Genomic DNA, 23,193 nt, shown 5'->3' on the forward strand with positions numbered 1-23,193 from the left:
AATAATAGATTGTCTTTATTCTTTCCTAGAGAGTCTTATGGAGCAAAACAAAGGAGCTGGCTGGTGAATACGCGAAAGTGCGGGGCCTGGTGACCCTGGAGGACACACTGCTGGGTTCCCTTGCAGACGGCCTCAGCTGGTGTGGAGAGCCAGGCTCTTCTGGTGAGCTCTGGGACCGTGTGGGGTGGCCCCGGGGAAGCGCAGTGTGCAGGAGCCTGGGGCTCTGTGAGTGCTCCCCGAGCCAATGGAAGACAGCGTTCCGTAGGCCAGCTCATGTTTTCTAGAGAAAAAATGCCTTCAGGATTTGGGACTGTCCAAGCTTCCTGATTCTCTCCTTCCTGAGGGAAGGTGTAGCCTGCTTTGAAATGGTGGTCTGCTTTCTCTAATGGTGCCATTCAGGACCAAAGAATTCTCGGGCAGGAGGAGCCTCCAAGGGAGCCAGGCAGAAGCCCTTGATTTGCAGAACAGCCCCCAGAGGCCCCACGCCGGGCTTCTCTGTCTCAGGCTGTGAGCGGCTCTGCCAGAGGTGAGAGGTCCCTTTATCTTCCCAGAAAGACAGAGAACACCTCCCTGCAGGAAGGTATTTCTGCCGAGAAAGTCTGACTGTGCATTGACTTCTTTTTCTCCTCCTCTTTTTATTTATAATGTGGGTATTTTTGCTTTATATAGTTTTATTCTTTTACTTTATATATTTTATTCTTAATATTATTTTATTGCTTTTTACTTACCAAGAAAAAAAAAAAAAACCTCACTGTGATGGCTTCTTCAACCCAGATGTCCACTGTTTCCAAATACAAAAAGGATACCCTCTTTTTTAAAAAAATGATTTTATTTACTTATTTATTTTTGGGCGTGCTGGGTCTTTGTTGCTGTGAGGGCTCTTTCTCTCATTGTGGCACATGGGGGCTACACTCTAGCTACCGTGTGTGGGTCTCTCACTGCCATGCCTTCTGCTGTTGCAGTCACGGACTCCAGGGTGCATGGGCTTCTGTTGTTGGGGTCCACGGGCTTAGTTGCTCCTTGGCATGTGGGATCTTCTTGGATTAGGCATCGACCCGTGTCTCCTGCATTGGCGGGTGGATTCTTCACCACTGAGCCACCAGGGAAAAAGTCGGCTTAAAGCTCAACATTCAGAAAACTAAGATCATGGCATCCGGTCCCAACACTTCAAGGCAAATAGATGGGGAAAGAGTGGAAACAGTGACAGACTTTATTTTTGTGGTGGCGAGGAGGGTGGCTCCAAAATCACTGCAGATGGTGATTGCAGCCATGGAATTAAAAGACACTTACTCCTTGGAAGAAAAGTTATGACCAACCTAGACAGCATATTAAAAAGCAGAGACATTATTTTGCCAACAAAGATCTTTCTAGTCAAAGCTATGGGTTTTCCAGTGGTTGTGTATGGATGTGAGAGTTGGACTATAAAAAAAGCTGAACGCCAAAGAATTGATGCTTTTGAATTGTGGTGTTTGGAGAAGACTCTTTAGAATCCCTTGGACTGCAAGGAGATCCATCCAGTCCATCCTAAAGGAAATCAGTCCTGAATATTCATTGGAAGGACTGATGCTGAAGCTGAAACTCCAATACTTTGGCCACCTGATGCGGAGAACTGACTCATTTGAAAAGACCCTAATCTGGGAATGATTGAAGGCAAGAGAAGGGGAAGACTACCAGGGTCCAGCCCCGGTTGGATCCAGGGTATCCGAAGTGGGGACAGAGTTGGCAGTTAAAGAGAGATTAATTAGAGATTTAAAGAGAGATTAGAGAAGAATAATGTAGTGAAAAAATAGAGGAGAAAAGAGGCTGTATTCCTTGGTTTACATAGAAAGTCAATAAAGCCCCGAGACAAGGGAATGGCACTGTCTACATAGGCCGCAGGCACCCGCTTGAATAGCGAAGGGTGCCCCACCTTGGGCTCCCTCTCATGCGGGTCTTAGAAGCCCAGGCAAAGAAGTAGACACGGTGAGCCTCTATGCTCCAGATGGGAATTTATCCTGAAAAGGGAGAATAAGAAAAGAATGACATGGGAGAGCCAAGCATCAGTGCAAGACCCACAACTTTATTTTCAAAGGCAGGTAATATACCCTAAGTAGTACATAGAGAAATAATGGAATATGCAGAGTTATGCAGGGGCAGCAGTCCTGACCCTTACTGAGACCAGGCTTTCTTTTTGCACACCTTCCCGTATACAAAAGGTCTCAGGTGATTTACATTATCTTCTGGCCAAGAGGCCTGTTAACATTTTTATGGCTCTTTTCCTAGATAAATGTCTATCAACCAGAAAACTCATTTTCCCTTGAAGTGTTTTTTTATTTAATCTGCATCACCCTCAAAGTACTAAATAAAGTTGCATTCCCATAGAACAAAGGTGCAGTGGTTTATAACAAAGAAAGTACTTAACTCAAAGATCTAATGTTGCTAATGCCAGGGCTACTACCTGTTTTTTCTACATACCAACTATATCAACAAATAAAAGATATGAAAACTTGGCAGCAAGTATTGGCTCAACAATGAAACCCTTATCAGTTCTATTCTAGTGATTTTGACTCCTTGGAAGGCCCTACATTCCTAGGATCTTTACGCTTCCTGTGCCTCTCGTGGTCGGGAGGCTGTGAACAATCACATGCATAGCTGTTAAGAGTCTGGATAAACCTATCAGGCAGGCTAGAAAGCCATCAGAGAGGTTTTTGGATTGAAACACTCTTATTATGCCCAGGAGACTTATTATCTAAAAGCTCTAAATTAACTTTTTCCAGAAAAAGGTCGTGGGGGGACAGCCCCCTGTTAATGTCAGAGGAGTTGGTGAAAGGCATAATATAGTAAGGCAAACAGATTCTGGTTTGGGGGTAGATGCTCGAGTAGGTCCAGGGAGGTTCCCTCGAGATCCGACTTGCCTTTGCCTGTCAGGTCTCTTCCTCATGACCTTTGCCATGGGCGGGATTCCTCATGCTGGCTCCCAGCAGAAGATAGAGGATGAGATGGTTGGATGGCATCACTGACTCAATGGGCATGAGTTTGAGTAAGCTACAGGAGTTGGTGATGGACAGGGAGGCCTGGCGTGCTGCAGTTCATGGGGTTGCAAAGAGTGGGACACGACTGAGCGACTGAACTGAACTGAACTGAGCCACCAGGGAAGCTCCTCCAATTTTTGAAACTGACGTATAGTTGATTTACAGTGTTCTGCTGGTTTCTGCTGTACAGCAAAGTGACTCACTTAAACTCACATGTGCATTCTTTTCCAATATTCGTTTCCATTATGATTGATCCCGGGAGATCGTGTGTGGTCGCCTGTGCTACACTGTAGGACCTTGTTGTTTGCCTAGCTTCAATTTTGAGGCTCAGCATATTTGTGTATTTAATGGTGGACATTTCTATTCCTGTTGTTAACTGACAGCTCATATGTATTAATCCTTTTATTGGATGTTTATTGCTTTCTCAAAGAAGTTCGCTATAAGTCAACAGTGATTGCTCCCATTTATTGGGACTTATAATAGTCCCAGTCATTGCTCTATGTGCTGTATGAATATTTGCTCATTTAATCCTTCAGGACTCCTGAGATGATCCCATTGTACAGATGAGAAGTCTGAGGCCCAGGGCTGCAGAGTGGGTTGTCAGCTAGTGAATGGGAGAGCTGGAGCAGACCCAGGATTCCTGGCTGAAGGATCTGTATTCTGAACCACGTGACATCCTGCCTGTTTTCTGTCACCTATCTATTTTTCTCAGCTTCTGTTTTTCTTTTCATACTGTTTATATTCTGTGTTTTGTCTATAGAAAGGCAGGGAAGTCTGTCAACCCTGTCCCATTTGGCTACTGGGTTGCCTGTTTTGCGTAGGTTTTCCTCAGGCAAGATTGAAGTCTTCTATATTTTCATCTAGTGTGTTTATTTTTTAATTTTCAATTCATTTTTAATCTAGAATTTCCACCCAGAAATATGACATATAAATGTGTGTCTCCATTTTTTTTTTTCTTTTTGGCTAACTTCCAGTTTTCGCCATATTTCTTGCTCTCCTTTTAAAATGTCCTTTATTGTAAGTTGGGCTTCCCAGCAGCACTAGTGGTAAAGAGTGCACCTGCTTTAGCTTTTGATGGTCATTCATTTAATCCTTTTAGCTTTAAAATGTGTTTCCTTAAAACTTTTTAGGTTTTTTTTTTTTCAATTTACCACTTCAATTCTTTCTTAAAGTTAAAGGTATATAAACATCTACTTCTCGTCTATTTACCATTTAGAGTTCTTTATTGTTGCTCTCTTTTCAATTAAATCCCATATAGGTCATTTTATTTTGTCAGCTTCCTTCTTCTTTGGCCTCAGGTTTTACTGATTTTAACCTCTTCCCCTTGTTTTGTTTGCTGTCTTTCCATTCCTAAATTTATGTTTTAATTGTTCTACAGTCTGGCTTAAATGCTTTTTCCTTATTTTTTGTTACATTAATTTTGCCTTGTTGCTTTGCTTTATTATGAAAATGGTGGGCTGCAGTCCATGGGGTCTTGAAGAGTCGGACACAACTGAGCGACTTCACTTTCACACGTTGGAGAAGGAAATGGCAACATTCTTGCCTGGAGAATCCCAGGGACGGGGGAGCCTGGTGGGCTGCCGTCTATGGGGTCGCACAGAGTCGGACACAACTGAAGCAACTTAGCAACAGCAGTTTCCATTGTAACCTTCTAATTCCGTTTTTTAAAAAACTTTTTATTCTGCTTTTTATGTACTTGATTTCTCTTTATTGTAAAATCTCTCTCCTTTTCTTTTAATCTAATGAGCAGGTGGCAAGGGGGAGATATCCTTGTGGGCAAGAGGTAGGTGACAAACTCAGAAACTTCTCTCTGGATGTGGTTGTGAAGATAAAAGAGCTTTATGTTCGTGAAACCCTATGAACAGGGGCACCATTGTAGCACCTTACAAAAATGTATGCTCACTTCATTATCATCAACATTTTTGCCTCTATTGGAGATGATTCAAATTTATCTTTCAACTCCACAGTATTAATTTACATCTGTACATGGAAAAGGTTTTGCTCTAATTTGTGTTGTTTTGTTTCTAATGCATTTAATTATTATGGAAACCCTCAGGATTACTTCCTCATCCCTGGAAGGTTTCTGATCTAGAGCTTTATTTTCCATCATTGATGGTCAAGCCCACATCTGTAATTATGTTAGTTTCCTGAGGCTGCCATAATGAAGAACCGCATTTTTGCTGTTATTCAGTCACTAGGTCATGGCCAAATCTTTGTGACCCCATGGACTGAAGCACACCAGGCTCCTCTGTCCTCTACTATCTCCCAGAGTTTGCTCAAAGTCATGTTCATTGAGCATGTCCGGTGATGCGTTCCAACCGTCTCATCCTCTGCTGCTCCCTTCTCCTCCTGCCTCCAATCTTTCCAGCATCTGGGTCTTTTCTAATGAGTCAGTTCTTCATGTCAGGTGGCCAAATTATTTCAGCTTCAGCACCAATCCTTCCAATGAATATTCAGGAATGATTTCCTTTAGGATGGACTGGTTTGATCTCCCTTCAGTCCAAGGGGTTCTCAAGAGTCTTCTCCAGCACCACAATTCAAAAGCATCAATTCCTCAGCGCTCATCTTTCTTTATAGTCCACCTCTCACCTCCATACATGACTACTGGAAAAAACCATAGCTTTGACTAAATAGACCTTTGTCAGCAAAGTAATGTCTCTGCTTTTTAATATGCTGTCTAGGTTTGTCATAGTTTTCCTTCCAAGGAGCTAGAGTCTATTAATTTTATCCTTGCATTTGCTCTCTGCAGTGATTTAGGAGCCCAAGAAAATAAAGTCTGTCACTGTTTCCACTTTTCCCCCTTCTATTTGCCATGAAGTGATGGGACCAGATGCCATGATCTTAGTTTTTTGAAAGTTGAGATTCATGCCAGCTTTTTCACTCTCCTCTTTCACTCTCATCTAGAGGCTCTTTAGTTCCTCTTCACTTTCTGCCATTAAGAGTGGTATCATCTGTATGTCTAAGGTTGTTGATATTTCTCCTGGCAGGTGGCTCAGTGATAAAGAACCTGCCTGCTAATTCAGGAGATGCAAATTTGATCCCTGGGTAGGGAAGATCCCCTGGAGGAGGGCATGGCAACCCACTCCAGTATTATTGCTGAGAAAATCCCATGAACAGAGGGGCCTGGCAGGCTGCATTCCACGGAGTCGCAAAGAGTCTGACGCAACTGAGCAACTGAGTGTACACACACACACACACACACACACACACACAATCTCGATTCCAGCTTGATTCATACAGCGTTTCTTATGATGTACTCTGCATATGAATTAAATAAGCAGGGTGAAAATATACAGTCCTGTCATACTCCTTCCCCAGTTTGGAACCAGTCTATTGTTCCATGTCCGGTTCTAACTGCTGCTTCTTGACCTGCATACAGGTTTCCTAGGAGACAGGTAAGGTGGTCTGGTATTCCCATCTCTTCGAGAATTTTCCACAGTTCGGCATGTCCACACAGTCAAAGGCTTTAGCGTAGTCAAGGAAGCAGAAGTAGATGTTTTTCTGGAAATCCCTTGCTTTCTCTATGATCTAATGAATATGACATCAAACAATATAAATTTATTTTCTCACATTTCTGGAGACTAGAAGTCCTTGATCAAGGTGTCGGCTGGGCTGTGCTCTGACTGAAGGTTCCAGAGGGAGAGACTCTGACTCTTCCAGCTTCTGGTGTTTGCTGGAAAACCTTGCTCATGGATACCCACTCCACCCCCTTCTCCATCCCCACTTGGCTGTCTTCTTCCTGTGCGTCTCCACAGCATCTTCTCCCTGTGTTTGCCTCTGTAACCAAACCTCCCTTCTCATAAGGACCTCAGCCTTATGGGACTAGGACCCACCCAACCTAGCAGCCTCATTTTAAAAAATTAATTATTTTAATTGAAGTAGCAGTCTCTTTCTGACTTGATTGCATCTGCAAACAGCCTTCAACACATCTTTTGGGGGGTACATGAGTTAACCTATAATGAGAGGGAAGCAGAAAGATGGGTGCTTTTGTAGGGTCAGCTGTGCACATACCTGCAGAGGAGACAAGCGGCTGCTATGTGTCTGACTTCTGGGGCACGAGAAAGGGTTCTGGGGTCTCTCCACACCCCCCAGGACCTGCTTGCTGGTGCAAAGCCAAGGTGACACCAGGCCAGATTGTGCCTTCACTCTCATTCTGCCCTCCGCTGCCATGCCCAATCAGTCCCCACCCAGTCATTTACCTGGCATTCATCCTTTCCTTCCTGTGTCTGTTACCACTGCCTGAATCCAGCTCACTAACATCATCTCCTTTCTTGCTGGACAGACTGCTCACCCCTGACCCCTTTAGGTCAGCCTCCATCTGGCCATCCCAATGGGATTGCTTCTGTCTCGTACCTAAAACCCGAACAGCTCTCTTTGCCTGTAAGATAAAGTCTGAATTCTGTCCTTCATACACCTGATCACCAGTCCAGCCCCTCCCCATCCCTTCTGCTCTGCCAAGATCATTCTAAACCCCATGCCTGTGCACTGCTCTCTCCTCATGGAGCCCCTTTCTGTAGCTCATCTGTCTGAAGACTCCTATTCATCCTTCAAAACCAAGTTCAACATCACCTTCCCTCCTGGTGCTGTATACCACCCCCAACCCAAATTGACTTTTCTCTGATTTATTTGATTATAGCAGATCACCGGGGCCTCTGAATGCAGAACTTTTATCTAATTCATCTCTCTGTCTCCAGGACATAATACTCAATAAATGCTTGTAGTCAAATGCATTGGATAAAGAAAATGTGATATACACACACAAAATGGGATATTATTCAGCCTTTGAAAAAAGAAAGTCCCATCATTTGTGACAATATGATGAAGCTGGAGGGTATCATGCTAAGTGAAATAAACCAGACAGAAAAAGACAGATACAGCATGGTACCACTTATAAGTGGAATCTTTTAAAAAAAAAAAAAAAAAAGGAACCCATAGAAACAGAAACTATATAAGTGGTTTCCAGGGGTTGGAAAGTGGAGAACATAGGGAAAGAAGGGTAAAATCTTTCATTTATTAGACAAATAAGATCTGAGAATTTAGTGTGTAACATGGTGCCCATAATTGTTAACTCTGTATTATATAATAGAAATGTGCTGGACAGTAGGACTTCAAAGAAAGTGAAAGTTGCTCAGTCATGTCCAACTCTTTGTGACCCCATGGACTATACAGTCTGTGGAATTCTCCAGGCCAGAATACTGGAGTGGGTAGCTGTTCTCTTCTCCAGGAGATCTTCTCAATCCAGGAATCGAACCAGGGTTTCCTGCATTGCAGGCAGATTCTTTACTTGCTGAGCCACCACAGAAGCCATCAGTTCAGTTCAGTCACTCAGTCACGTCCAACTCTTTGTGACCCCATGAACTGCAGCACGCCAGGCCTCCCTGTCCATCACCAACTCCCGGAGTCCACCCAAACCCATGTCCTTTGAGTCGGTGATGCCATCCAACCATCTCATCCTCTGTCGTCCCCTTCTCCTCCTGCCCTCAATCTTTCCCAGCATCAGGGTCTTTTCAAATGAGTCAGCTCTTTGCATGAGGTAGCCAAAGTATTGGAGTTTCAGCTTCAGCATCAGTCCTTCCAGTGAATACCCAGGACTGATCTCCTTTAGGATGGACTGGTTGGATCTCCTTGCAGTCCAAGGGACTCTCAAGAGTCTTCTCCAACACCACAGTTCAAAAGCATCAATTCTTCTGCACTCGGCTTTCACCATAAGGACTTCAAAGTTCTCATAAAAAAAAAAAAAAGAATGTGAGGTGACGGATGCACTAATTAGCCTGATGGGGAAGAATCTTTCCCCAATATATATGTATATGCATATCAAATCATTATATTATACCCTTCAGGTAGTTTACGATTTTGTCAATTATTTGTCGTTGCAGCTGTTCGGTTGCTAAGTCGTGTCCAACTCTTTGCAGCACATTACACTGCAGCGAGCCAGGCTTCCCTGCCGTGCGCTGTCTCCCAGAGTTTGCTCAAATTCATGTCCATTGAGTCGGTCATGCTGGCCAGCTCATCCTCTGTTATACCTCAATAAAAAACAATACAAAAAATGTCAGTGTGTTAAGGCAGGTATCCTTCCTAGAAGTAGCACAGAAACTGTGTGTTCCTGCCTTATGTCTGTGGTTCCTCGCTGACAGCTGAGCCTGTCTGGATGGGGTATGTGTAGGAAGACTCTGAGGGTATCTGAGCCTAAGGGTGTGGGGATGAAAGCGGTGAGGGAGGAAATGATCTCAAATTCTTCCTGGAACTGGAAATTCTACTGGGGGCTTGTCTCTGTCAGATGAGCTTTTGCTGCAGTTTCCCAGAATGGTGACTCAAAGCTGTGTTCCTGTCTGGGGCGTGGAGGGTAAGCTGAGAACTTGGAAGGGATTCAGGGGGCACTTGGTTAAATTGGGTCGAGAGGCGTCCGTTCTCCGTCCTCTGTCTTGGCAGTGATGCCGCGGAAAGTGGCTCCACTGTGATCCGACAGCCCACAAAGAACAGAGATGAATTACGCCTTTTCTCTCCCACTTTAAGTACTTTTCTGCAAACCATGTCTTTTAGATTTGAACACGTGGTCTTGTCCAGACTGGAAGAAAGACTGCAGAACAAACTATCTTACTGTATTCTGGGAAGTGCTGTCCGAAAGGGTAAGAACCGGGGTGGGATGGGGGCAGAATGGGAAGGAGTGTCTAGAGGGAGGGGATATATGTATATTTATGTCTGTTTCATGTTGTTTGGGCTTCCCTGGTAGCTCAGACGGTAAAGTGTCTGCCTGCAATGTGGGAGACATGGGTTCAATCCCTGGGTCAGGAAGATCCCCTGGAGAAGGAAATGGGAACCCATTCCAGTACTCTTGCCTAGAAAATTCCATGGATGGAGGAGCCTGCTAGGCTACAGTCCATGGGAACACAAAGAGTCTGACACGACTGAGCAATTTCACTGGTACTGGCATGTTGTTGTACTGTGTGAAATCTACCCAACATTGTAAAGCAGTTATCCTCCAGTTAAAAATATTAAAATAAAATAATTCACTTTATGAAGAAAAACAAACAAAAGGGTAAGTACCACACATGAAATTCTAGAATTTGGAGACCAAAGAGCTTAGGAGGTCATCAATCAGTGGTTGGTTTTAATTCACTTGGAGAAGGGAGCATCCCAGCTCCTTTTAGAAACAAAAGTTTAGGGTTCTTTCCTGAGAAAAATGTTCGTAAGCATGTGCCCAAAGACTTTCACATGTAATTTGTGGCCATTCATGGAAGGTCTTGGGCTCTAGGTGAAGAGTCCTGCTTCTGCCTTTTTCTGGAGCTTTGGCTGCCAGGCACCTCTGGCTTGGTTGAATCCTCTGATCCAGGTATTGGCCCATCTTAGATTCCTGGAACAGTCTTAATAATCTACATTTGCAGATCATTTACTGTGTGCTAGGTGTAGTCCTCAGGGTTTTATGTGGATTAAAATCATGCATCCTCGCAAGAACTCTGTGAAGCAGGCACCTTGAGTATCATATCCATTTTACAGATGACAAAATGGAGGTGCAGGTAAATAAGCATTCCACTAAAGAGATGCAGCAAGTGGCAAACGTGGGTGTTTGTCCCAAGATGTCTGACTCCCGATCCAGAATTCACGCTGGGAAATACCATCTTCCCCTCTGTCTATATATTTCTGGCCTCACTCTAAGCTTCTTTTGTGCTTATTTTTAAAATACTTTTATTTATTTATTTATTTTTGGTTGTACTGGGTCATCACTGCTGCACCCAGGCTTTCTCTAGTTGCAGTGTGAGGACTTCTCACTGGTGTGGCTTCTCTTGTTGTGGAGCACAGACTCTGGCCGCAGGAGCTTCAGAAGTTGTGGTGCATGGGTTTCATTGCTCTGAAGCATGTGGGATCTTCCCAGACCAGGGATCGAACCTGTGTCCCCTGCACTGGCAGGCAGATTATTAACCACTGGACCACTACAGCAGCCCTGTCCTGGCCTTTCTCTGTGCACCTGCCTCAACCCCTACCAGGTGAAATCCTATTCACCCTCTAGCACTTGGTTTTGGTCCTCCTCTGTTGTGCCTTTGCTGGTTCCTCGCTGCTCTCCATCACAGGGTGCTTGGGCATCTTGCTCTCCTTCCCTGTTCTCCGTCCATGGGCTTTCCTTGGGCACCCACCCTGGCTGCAAGGCTCCAGCGCTGTGGAGGTGGGTGCGACGGCCAGGCTCACAACTCTCAGTCCCAGGGGCTAAACCCACGTTAAACTCATCATCACAATTCCCTAGAGCTGGATAATGTGAGAAGGGGATGCAGAGATAGTCCCAGGGGGTCTGGGTGGGCCTCCTGGAAGAAATAGTAGATTGCGTAGTGCTTTTATTTTGTATTAGCATATAGCCGATTAACAAACAATGTTATGACAGTTTCAGGTGAACAGTGAAGGGACTCAGCCATACGTATACATGTATCCATTTTCCCCTCCGTAGATCACATGCTTTTGTTCATCTTATTTTCCCCAGCATCTAGCGAAGATTCCAGCTCAATCTTTGTTGCCTGAAGAACTACAACCCCATGTTCAAGAATACCCACTCGTTCATTGTTCTCCACTCCTCAGTATTCCCATGCAGCCTTCAAGGCCACCATCTGTCACAGTTTCTTTCTCCTTGGCATTTTCTGTTGTCTTTCTTCCTTTCTTACTGCTCAAGGGTCTGCTCCCACTGAATAAGAGGTATGGTGTCTACAGTGCGTGGTGTTAGGAAAGCAATGTTACCGTCCTTCTCTGGCAATGATGCTGTTCTTACTCATCTGGACTTCTGCCTTCTGAACCGCCAACTTAGCAGCAATGAAGCTGAACTTCATTGTTCAGACACAGATTGGAACAATGGCTTCCAGAACTCTGGAGGGAAGCATATGCCCTCCAGTAAGATGTTCAAGCTGGTTTTAGAAAAGGCAGAGGAACCAGAGATCAAATTGCCAACATCCACTGGATCATGGAAAAAGCAAGAGAGTTCCAGGAAAACATCGATTTCTGCTTTATTGACTATGCCAAAGCCTTTGGCTGTGTGGATCACAAGAAACTGTGGAAAATTCTGAGAGAGATGGGAATGCCAGACCAACTGACCTGCCTCTTGAGAAATCTGTATGCAGGTCAGGAAGCAACAGTTAGAACTGGACATGGAACAACAGACTGGTTCCAGTCCGTCAAGGCTCTATATTTTCACCCTGCATATTTAACTTCTATGCAGAGTACATCATGAGAAACGCTGGACTGGAAGAAACACAAGCTGGAATCAAGATTGCCGGGAGAAATATCAATAACCTCAGATATGCAGATGACACCACTGTTATGGCAGAAAGTGAAGAGGAACTAAAAAGCCTCTTGATGAAAGTGAAAGAGGAGAGTGAAAAAGTTGGCTTAAAGCTCAACATTTAGAAAACGAAGATCCTGGCATCTGGTCCCATCACTTCATGGGAAATAGATGGGGAAACAGTGGAAACAGTGTCAGACTTTATTTTTCTGGGCTCCAAAATCACTGCAGATGGTGACTGCAGCCATGAAATTAAAACACGCTTACTCCTTGGAAGAAAAGTTATGACCAACCTAGACAGCATATTCAAAAGCAGAGTCATTACTTTGCTGACTAAAGTCTGTCTAGTCAAGGCTATGGTTTTTCCAGTAGTCATGTATGGATGTGAGAGTTGGACTGTGAAGAAGGCTGAGCACCGAAGAATTGATGGTTTTGAACTGTGGTGTTGGAGAAGACTCTTGAGAGTCCCTTGGACTGTAAGGAGATCCAACCAGTCCATTCTGAAGGAGATCAACCCTGGGATTTCTTTGGAAGGAATGATGCTAAAGCTGAAGCTCCAGTACTTTGGCCACCTCATGGGAAGAGTTGACTCATTGGAAAAGACTCTGATGCTGGGAGGGATTGGGGGCAGGAGGAGAAGGGGACGACAGAGGATGAGATGGCTGGATGGCATCACTGACTCGATGGACGTGAGTCTAAGTGAACTTCGGGAGTTGTTGATGGACAGGGAGGCCTGGCGTGCTGCAGTCCATGGGGTCACAAAGAGTCGGACACGACTGAGCGACTGAACTGAACTGAACTGAACTGAATTTGGGGTAAACATCTGAGGTAGAACCCTACGGGCAGCTGCTCTTTCACCAGCTGATGTTAAGAGCTGTTGGGGATGGACCTGCTGGGGACTGGCATTAAGTCTGCATGCTGAGGAATGGTGTTTCTGTTTTTAAGTTTGCAGAAAGTGCCTGTGGTACAGTCCAGGTGGTGCTCGACGGGTCGCTCGAGAACGCCTTTAATGAAATGAGGTACTTGTCCCTTTGCCTCCAGTGGGTCAGGGCTAACACAGTCTTCTACTGGCTCTTTCACCTTTAGAAGAATATACTTTTCATGTCGAACTTCAGGACTGAATATGTGGGCTGAAAAAGGTAGAATGTTGTATTCTATGGTGAGATTTTTGTCTAAGTCAACACTTTTGTCCAGTTTCTCCGATGTTTAAAATTCTCTAAAGGTCCTTGCACGGGGTCCAACTCTTCCTCTTAGCTTTTTGAGACCTGCTCTCTCTCCTGTCGGAGAAGGAAATGGCAACCCACTCCAGTGTTCTTGCCTGGAGAATCCCAGGGACTGGGGAGCCTGGTGGGCTGCCGTCTATGGGGTCGCACAGAGTCGGACACGACTGACGTGACTTAGCAGCAGCAGCTCTCTCTCCTGTACAGCTTCCCAGGTGGCTCAGTGGTGAAGAATCTGCCTGTCAGTGCAGGAGACACAGGAGACATGGGTTCAATTCCTGGGTCGCGAAGATCCCCTGGAGGAGGAAATGGTAACCTGCTCCACTGTTTTCCTCTCCGTGGGCAGAAGAGCCTGGTAGACTACAGTCCATGGGATCACAAGAGCTGGACATAACCGAGTGACTAAAGCACCACCACCTGGCACTCCAGATGCCCCAGATGAATTCTCCTTCTTTCCTCTTTTTTTAAAATACTTATTTGGCTACATCCTGTCTTAGTTGCAGCTGCCCGCATGGCATGTGGGACCTTAGTTCCCCAACCAAGGTTTGAACCCACGTCTCCTGCACAGCAAGCGGATTCTTAACCACTGGACCACCAGAGCAGCCCCTCCTTGCCCTCTGTTACTGTTTGAGTCCAGGAGGAGCCTTTGTCCTCTTGTCTTCTTCTGACCCCAACCTTTCGGGCTTTCGGGTGCAAGTGTGAACCTTCCAAAATGTTGTAATCTGATACTGGGGCCCAGGCGCTTGTGACAGGAGTAGTGGAGCCTAATGGGCAGAGCTGAGGGCTGGGGGCAGAACAGGACAGAGGGCTCTTTCAACGACACGCGTCTCAGACTCACTGTGCGTGGGGATCGCCTGAGAATTGTTGGGCTGCTGGCTCTGATTCAGCAGGTGGTGGTGGGCAGAGATTCTGCGATTCTAGTGAGCTCCTTACCTCGGTCTAAGCGAGTGTAAGAGAACTGTATCTTCTTGGAATAGCAAGTGTGTAAAGAATCAGCATCAATGTACAGATGAAGACCCTTATTTTGAGAATCTTACTTATTTGGGGTCATCCTGAATAAGTAAAGGTGGCTGATTCTGATGCAAATCATGGGTCACTTCCAAATGGTAGGTTCTAACCAGTGACACCCAGCCCGATGACTTTTCACAGGGGCTGTGGGTGCTCCAACAATTCAGTCAGGGGTTAACAATGTTCTGTGTCTCTTCTCTCTTAGCATATTTGGACGAGTGGAAGCCCCTAACTTGAAGCCAGTGGTTACACTACAGGCTTGGCTGGTACATGACCCTGGAAAACCTCCCCGGTATGTGTTATCACTCTGTACTCCTATATATTCTCAGGCTTATTTCAGGAATCAGCTCATGAAAGAATCCAGAGTCACAGGGATGAATGCGCTGAGAAAAGACTGGCTCAGGAAATGAATGGGGCCTTCCTCTACCTGTACCCCGTCCCAGCATAGCTCAGCTGGTGAAGAATCCGCTCAGCAGGAGGCCCAGGCTCAATTCCCGGGTTGGGAAGTTCCACCGGAGAAGGAATAGGCTACCCACTCCAGTATTCTTGGGCTTCCCTGGTGGCTCAGCTGGTAAAGAATCCGCCTGCAATGTGGGAGACCTGGGTTTGATCCCTGGGTTGGGAAGATCCCCTAGAGAAGGGAAAGGCTACTCACTCCCGTATTCTGGCCTGGAGAATTCCATGGACTAAGTCCATGGGGTGGCAAAGAGTCGGACACAGCTGAGTGACTTTCACTCACTCGACAGTCTCTTAATTGTATCTCCGTGGTAGGTCTCTACCTAGTTCACACCTTTGACTCTGCTGCGGACCTGTGAGCTCTCTGAAGCTCCCTCCACTTCACGTCTTCATCTGAGGGCCTTGCCCAGGGCCCACCTCCTGGAAGAAACCAAGCGACTCCAAGGAAATGCTTGTGAGCTCTTATTATTTTAACACTTTCTTTTTTTTTCCCCCAGTGACTCATGCTCTGGCTCCTCTATAATGAAACTGAAGTCCATCTTAAGTGAAAGAAATGTCAGATTTATCTGCAGGGATAATCTCAGGTAACTGATGCTTTCCCACCACATGCAGACCCTTTTCACTTGGGCCTTGACTGCGCTCTGGGTAATGACCTTCAGTGAACTCCACCCCTCTCCCAGCTTAGCCAGGAAGCCATTTCCAGCCAGTGGCCTTCTGATGTCCACTCCCCTGCCCTGTTCCTCGTCCTTCCCCACGCAAATCACTCTAGCAGTGATTTGCTTCTAAAGGTGACCCAGGTTTGAGGGCATCTTTCCTGCTTTCCCATGTGACAGGTGTGACCCAGAGCTCCTGACTTTCAGGGGTGTAGAAGCACATTTTGCCCAAAGCAAAGGATTTATAAAGGCCTTGTGACTTGCCATATCTTTCAGGTGAGGTTTCTTTGGTTGGGTCTCAGTTGTAGATGCCTAACACTTCGTGGCTTACACACAGACACAAACAGCTCAGCTCACACCCAGGTCAGCTCCCTGGGTGCCTCGCTCCTCTAGACACCAACACTCAGATCTGCTCAGGGGGGCTTTAAGCAGACACTCACAACAGACAGGAGGCCTGACTTCAAGCCTCCACATTTATTCTCCTTAAAGCCCACCACCCTTTCCGGGCTTCAATCCATCATCTATAACACTGGAATGGACTGGGTGATTTCTAAGACTTCCTAGCTTGGCCTTCCTGACCCTTGATTTAGAGGGTAGAGGGTATATCCATAATCTCAAATCATAAAGAGCAAGCTTTATGGTTTTATAATTTAAAAATGTAGACTCTTAAAACTGTTTACCTGTAACACATATTTATTGGAGAAAAGTTGAAATTACAGATATATATATATATTTTTTTCTGGTTTTCAAAAATTTTAGTTATTTGTTTACTTTTGACCATGCTGGTATTCATTGCCGTGTGAGCTTGTCTTGAGCTGTGGTGAGCGGGTTTCACGCGGCGGTAGCTTCTCTTGCTGTGGCTCCCAGGCTCTAGGGTGTGCGGGGCTCAGTAGTTGGCGGCATGAGGGCTTATTTGCCCCGCAGCATGTGGGATCTTCCCAGATCTGGGATCGAACCCATGTCCCCTGCATTGGCAAGTGGATTCTTATCCACTGTACCACCAGGGAAGCCCTGAGTATATGTTTTTTAAAATCACCTACAACTCTGTTATCATAACTGAGACCCCTCACTATTTTTAAGATGTGTGGTCGATATTTAACTCCAGGCAGAGATCTGTGCCAAAAGCATCTTTGGAAATTTTCCCATATATGACAGATAGATACGGGACAGACAGTTCCCATAGAATAGATGCAGAGAAAAACATTTTCTCAAAGAATGTCGAAGCTGAAATGCTTCCCATCACTTCCCTGCCACCACCCTTTCCCCCCAACCGTGTCAGAAAGGCAGGGGGACAGATTCAAGGAACATTCACTCAAGGCTTTGTCTCTCCAATGACCTGAATTCCCCATCAGCCAGCTGGCTTCTCTCTGGAAACTGCCAGAGAATAACACAAGCTTTCTGTCGCAGTTAGATGGGAAAACAGAACAAAGGGACACCCATAGAAGTGACATGGCAGACATCTGACCAGTCCGAGTTACTCAAAGATCTTTTGCATTGAGAGAATGGAATACGAAAACCTGGGGCAATATTAGGGAATGTTAAGTGAGTCATTCACAAAACGCTTTTGTCTCTTTCCTTACATTAACCTTTCACCCTTTTTTTTTTTTAATGAATGGCCCAAACTGTAGGTTCTGGGTGAGCTCACTCATCCTTCACCTTGCAAAAATAATTAAGTATACCTTCCCACCTGGACTTGTGGAGTGGCCTACATAGGAGGCCAGCACCTGTCACACAAGCATCAGTTCATGTGGCCTTAAACTTGGGCACCATATTTGAAATCACTGCTGGTTTGTTCCAACCATAAGGTCATGATATATTCAGCATAACCAGATCCTCAGGGTCCCCTGTTGTATCTAACAGTTCCCTATTGTATCGAACTGTGGTATCTAACAATTTGGTGACTTTGCAAGAAACTTGCTTGTCTCTAGGGGAGCTCAAAGTGAACGTCATGGATATAGATGTCGACTGTAGACTCCTTCCATAGCATTATTTCCTGGAGAGTGAGGATCCTTTTCCCACCTAGAATGTATTCAGGTGGGTTTTCTGGGTGGCGCTAGTGATAAAGAACCCACCTACCAGCGCAAGAGACATGAGATGAGGGTCCAGCCCCTGGGTCAGGAAGATCCCCTGGAGTAGGAAATGGCAACCCACTCCAGTATTCTTGTCTGGAATATTCCAGTCAAGAATGGACAGAGGAGTCTGGCAGGCTATAAGACATGGGGTCTCAAAGAGTCAGACACAACTGAGCGTGCACACACACACACACACACACACACACACTGGGATCACGTGGGGGATCCCAGATCACAATGTTGATGAGGATGGATGACTCTTCTTAGAGCCAGTGTGCCCAGCTGGTCACGACAGAGGGCTAGAGATGAGCCTGAGATGGTCCATCCTAGAAGCCCAGGGATGCTGCTAGCTACTTCTAAGGCTCTCTCTCTTTCTTGACTCACATTTAACAAAATCAGATTTGACTGCAATTAAAGGAACCACTTTACCCCCACTAGACAACCCCTTCCACTATGTGCCAGCCACTCCCATTGAACTCTGTTGCTTTGTGATTTGATTTTTATGAAAACTAGAGTCATTCTCCTGCAGATAGTATAGGAGGTATTCTGTGCAAAAAATCGGAGTCCTCTCGCTGACGGCAACCAGCCCTCTTTTGGAGTGTCTATGACCTCTTGCTGCCTGATGCTTTGACCCAATACTTCCTCAGGAAGTTTTTGAAGAAGAGAAGACCAATCCTCAATGGAAAATATGGGGTCTCTCCTCTTTGGTTGCTGTTTCTGCTGTTTCTTGACATCAGCGGAGGTTCACAGCAGCTCTCTGTGACATGTGTGAGCCAGACATTCGTTCCCGTTTCCACATATCTTCAAACATCAGTTATCTATTGCTGCGGCTTTGCACATGAAATGAAGCTACACTGGGCTGTGGTTTCAGTCCTTCAGTCTTGGACTTGACCTTTCTCGGCATTGTCACTGCCGCAGAAGAAACTTGTGTGGGTGCTAAGTGGTCCATGCATACTTTTGCTATTAATGAAGGGCTTTCTTTCATTGGCAAGTTGACCAAGAGGTGTATTGTACTGCCTCTTGACCTTTCTTCTTTCTCATCATAGCCGGGACGAGTTTCTTGGAAGATTCTGAGGATTTATCTTGCGGATGAGTCAATCAGCATGGCTGAGCTCTGGCAGTACAGATCAACACACACGATTCAGGAGACGTGCTGGCGGAAAGTTGGGACTTTGGGGGGAAACTGTCGTCATAAAATTAACACCAGAGATGGAAACCTTTTCCTCTGGGATCTTAAAATAACTTATGCTATTGACATAGTTTTTATCTTGATCTAATAGTCAAGAAAAATTAATTATAATATAAAGTTAGAGTAGAAATTTTATACAGTTTTTATTTCATTTTTCATATGATTCTTTTATATTGCTAATATGTTGGTAACATCCTCTCTGTTGAAGAATGAGCTCTCCAAACCTATTGGCCGGTCAAGGAAAATAAATGCCCAGACTTTTCAGCAAAGGTCACGTATCAAAATGAATGACCTTACCTCAAGATATATTTTTGTATCTTTCCTACAGATAAACTCTAGATGCCATGGCTATGGGTCATGTTACATTCTGTAGGATGTGAGTTACTCCTGTGTTTGTTGTTTTATCTCTAATCCTTCCAACAGCCCTGTGAGGTTGATATTACTATCCTCCATTTGTTAAATGAGAAGAATAAGTTCAGAAAGTTTGTATAATTTCCCAGAAGTCATACATTTAGGTCAAGGCAGAGAATGAATTTGAACTCAACTTTATTTCCAAGATTCACGTGCTTGCCCTTTCTAGGCAGATAATACTAGATTGATAGTCCTTATGTTCTCTTCTAATGAATGTATGTTGGATTAAATTGAATACAATAGAATCTGAAACGTGATTTGTCTGCATAGCTTCAAAGCAGGTACATTTTTTCATCCTCTTCCTTGCTTCTCCTCATTTCCCTGTCTTATGTAGGAGTCAGTTAAAATGTATTTCTTTGTTCTTGATGCTGACAGTTTGTTTCTCACTTGAATTTTACTTGATTAGTCTTGCTTGGGAATGATCATTTTTACTACTCTTAAAGAACCAACATTTAACTGTTGATTTTCTCATTCCACTTATTTAGGTTTTACTTTTCTCTGTATTGTTAGAGATAGAGAGAGTCTAATTTCTTTGTATTTCCTTATTCAGCTTCTTAAGATGGAAATTGCGATCACTGAGTTTGCAGAACTCAAACTGTGTGCATTTTAGTACTATAATTTTTCTTCTGAGTGCTGCCTTAGCTGCAGCTCTTAAAATTTTTGATATGTCTCTTTTCCTCATAATTTAAAAATATTTTCTGATATAACTGTTACTTCAAAATGTGTTGCTTAAGTTTTAAACATCCAGATATTTTCTACTTCTTTGTTGTTCTTGTCAAAACAGAAGAAGCATTGAGTGGAGAATTGATAAACTCATTTGGAAATCCTTCAGGGAGCCCAGTAGGTTTGTTGAAAACAGCATACATTTTGAAGTCGGACGTTTCTGGGTCCATATTTTGGCATCAGTCGGTGCTTTAGAATGAAATACCTAATCTCTCTGAACTTCAGCTTCTTTGTCACTTAAATAAGGATTATAAATTTACCCTCATCAGAGTGTGGTGAACACTAAAGAAGATGACAGAAACTGACAGTCTAACACAGTGAGTCGTATGTAAGAATTCACTAGAACCTCGTAGATGCCCTTCTGCCTGCCCTTTGATTGACAGTCCAGTTCCTGTCAGGAGTTCTTGCAGCTACCGCCACCGCCACCAGCGCAGGGGTTCTTCACCAGCCCGTTCTCCGCCTTCTCGTGGGATGTGGTCTTGGCTGGACATGCAAATAGGTGCTAGGGACCAGTTCTGGTTAAGGTGCAATCTTGCCTCCTGCCTACCTGCAGAACGTCTTCAGAAATAGGTCCCTGCTAATCCACTGGGTAACCCAGCTGTTTTTCTTCTCAAGACTCTGCTTTATTGCTGGGCTAGCTTGCTGAGTTCCGGGTCCTTTAATGTACCTTCCTTGTTTACCGGGATACCCCATGAGGTGGCTCCCTGTGTCAGGAAAGTTTTGTCCTTAACATCTCCTTTCAGTGATGAAATGGATAGAGTAAAAATCAGTTTGTGAGACTCTTCCCCTCAAGAAGACTCGTCTGAGTGCTTAAGGTCACAGCTGGTGGACACCAAAGAGGAGGCTGGTCCCCAGGTTGTCACGCCTGCTGCAGAGCGCCCTGAGGGCCCTGGAGGCGGCCGGGGGCTGAGGTGCTATTTGCTCCTCACACCACCTTTGCGTCTCCATTAGCATGATGCTTCGTCCATGACTCCGCTCTCCCTGTAGTTCTGATTTTGCATCTTTGCCATTGACCATGCATCATGGGCCTTCCCTGGTGGTTCAGCTGGCAAAGAATCCACGTGCAGTGCAGGAGACGCTGGTTTGATCCCTGGGTTGGGAGGATCCCCTGGAGGAGGAAATGGCAATGCACTCCTGTATTCTTGCCTGGAAAATCCCATGGACAGAAGAGCCTGGCGGGCTCCAATCCACCGGGTCGAAAGAGTCAGATATGACTCAGTGACTAAATCGTGTGTCTCTAGCCCTAAGGACTTTTTCCGTAAGTAGATCCTCTATATCGCTCTTCTTATAAGTGACATCTCTACCAAACTGCTGATTGCTCATCAAACCTCATATTTTACTCCTAAACCTGCTATGCCTTATCTCCCCACTTCATTCCTGTGTGCTCTAGAAAAATCCTGTCACTATCCCAAATTTTACACACCACCATATTCACCCAAAGGCTCTGGGAATGAACCGTAGCCTCCTTTCCCGTTTCCAGCTCCTCAAGGAGCACTATTTTCCTTCTCTAATGGCTTATGACTTGACAACATTTGAGGCACACTTTCAAACACAGTTCTGATAGTTGGAAGGATACACATATGCACGTATGGTGTATATGTGTACATGTGTACACACATTTTTCTCAGTCCATAGGGATGCTGCATTTAGTAGGTCTTTCTTAGTCCCATTTGTGTCGACCTGTTTCGCACCACATCTGTGTCTCTTACATACTTGGCAGACAAAGCCAAGTACATGTCAAATATTTTGGGAAAATACATTCTTTTCGGCTCGACAACTTTCTGTGCCTTTCCACTCTTGTTGGAAACAAGCTCACCCAAGCCTGCACACTCCCCGCTGGAAGAGATGCCTTGGGAGCTGTGCTGACTTACTTCCTGGCATGCAGTTTCCCTGAGGACCACTCCCAAGACTGTGACTTGGGCATCTCAGGTAGAATCCACATGGTGCAGAATGACTCTGTGTTTTTGTGGCTTTTTAAAGGGCACGTGGTTATTTATACGAATACAAGTCTTGTATGGCAAGTTAAAATTGTATGAAGCAAAATGTTAAAATAAACCTACAGCATAACTTTAAAAAGCATTTGTATTTATTTATTTAACTGGAGGATAATTGCTGTACAATGTTGTGTTGATTTCTGCCATAGGATAGTTGGAGTTGGTCATAACTATGTCTCTTCCCTCCTGAGCCTGCCTCCCAACCCCCACCCCCATCCCATCCCTCTAGGTTGTCACAGAGCACCAGACTGGGTTCCCTGTGTTATATAGCAGCTTCACATAAGTAAAAGATAAGATATTAAAAAAGAGGAAATATGTGTATATGTATGGCTGATTCACTTTGCTCTACAACAGAAATGAATACAACATTGTAAAGCAACTGTACACCAATAAAAATTAATCAAAAATAAAAAGGTATTAGAAGACAGCATTTTATAAATGCAATGCTAGCCTAACATTTTCCCACAGTTTTTAAATAATGAAGCAATTAATTTCTTTTTGCTACATTCACCATCATTTTTTAAACTTTTTATTTCCTATTGGAGCATAGCCGATTAACAATGTTGTAACAGTTCAAGTGAACCGGGAAGGGACTCAGCCACATACACATGTACCCATTCTCCCCCAAACTGCCCTCCCGTCCAGGCTGGCACATAACATCGAGCAGAGTTCCCTGTGCTATACACAGTAAGACCCTGTTGGTTATCCATTTTAAATAGAGCGGTAGTCTTCCCAAGTGGCTCAGTGGTAAAGAATCTGTCTGCAATGCTGGAGTCATGGGTTCAGTCCGCGGGACAGGAAGATTCCCCTGAGAAGGGAATGGCAACCCACTCCAGTATTCTTGTCTGGAAAATCCCATGGACAGAGGAGCTGGGCTGGCCACCGTCCATGGGGTCCCTAAAGAGTCGGACACAACTGAGGGACTAAACAACAACAGGTCAACCCCAAGCTCCCTAGCTCTCCCTCCCCGCACCTGTCCCCAGTAACTTACGATATGCCTCTTTCTCGTCTGCCTTCCTTCTCACAGTGTGACGCATCTCCAGGCCCATCCGTGGTGCTGCAGATGGCGTTACTTCACGTGCTTTCTAGCGACTGAGTGATATTCCCTTGGATAGACATACCACATCTTCATCCATTCCTCTGCCAATGGACATTTAGGTTTCTTCTTTGTACTGGCTAAACAGTGCTAGCCATCATTTG

At 44.9% G+C, this 23,193-nt stretch overlaps 1 protein-coding gene across 1 annotated transcript in view; it reads left to right on the forward strand.

The window, feature by feature from the left end:
• Window positions 1-22,075, forward strand: part of CD38 (CD38 molecule) — a 54,014-nt gene extending 31,939 nt beyond the window's left edge. Inside the window, exons 3-8 of the mRNA XM_005681912.3 lie at window positions 30-162; window positions 9,552-9,637; window positions 13,213-13,286; window positions 14,701-14,787; window positions 15,449-15,535; window positions 18,723-22,075. Coding sequence (XP_005681969.2) covers window positions 30-162; window positions 9,552-9,637; window positions 13,213-13,286; window positions 14,701-14,787; window positions 15,449-15,535; window positions 18,723-18,750 — 495 coding nt within the window. The 3' untranslated portion in view covers window positions 18,751-22,075. The remainder of the gene's footprint in view (window positions 1-29; window positions 163-9,551; window positions 9,638-13,212; window positions 13,287-14,700; window positions 14,788-15,448; window positions 15,536-18,722) is intronic.

The sequence above is a fragment of the Capra hircus genome, chromosome 6 (genome assembly GCF_001704415.2).
Source record: "Capra hircus breed San Clemente chromosome 6, ASM170441v1, whole genome shotgun sequence".
In the NCBI taxonomy this organism is placed as follows: domain Eukaryota; kingdom Metazoa; phylum Chordata; class Mammalia; order Artiodactyla; family Bovidae; genus Capra; species Capra hircus.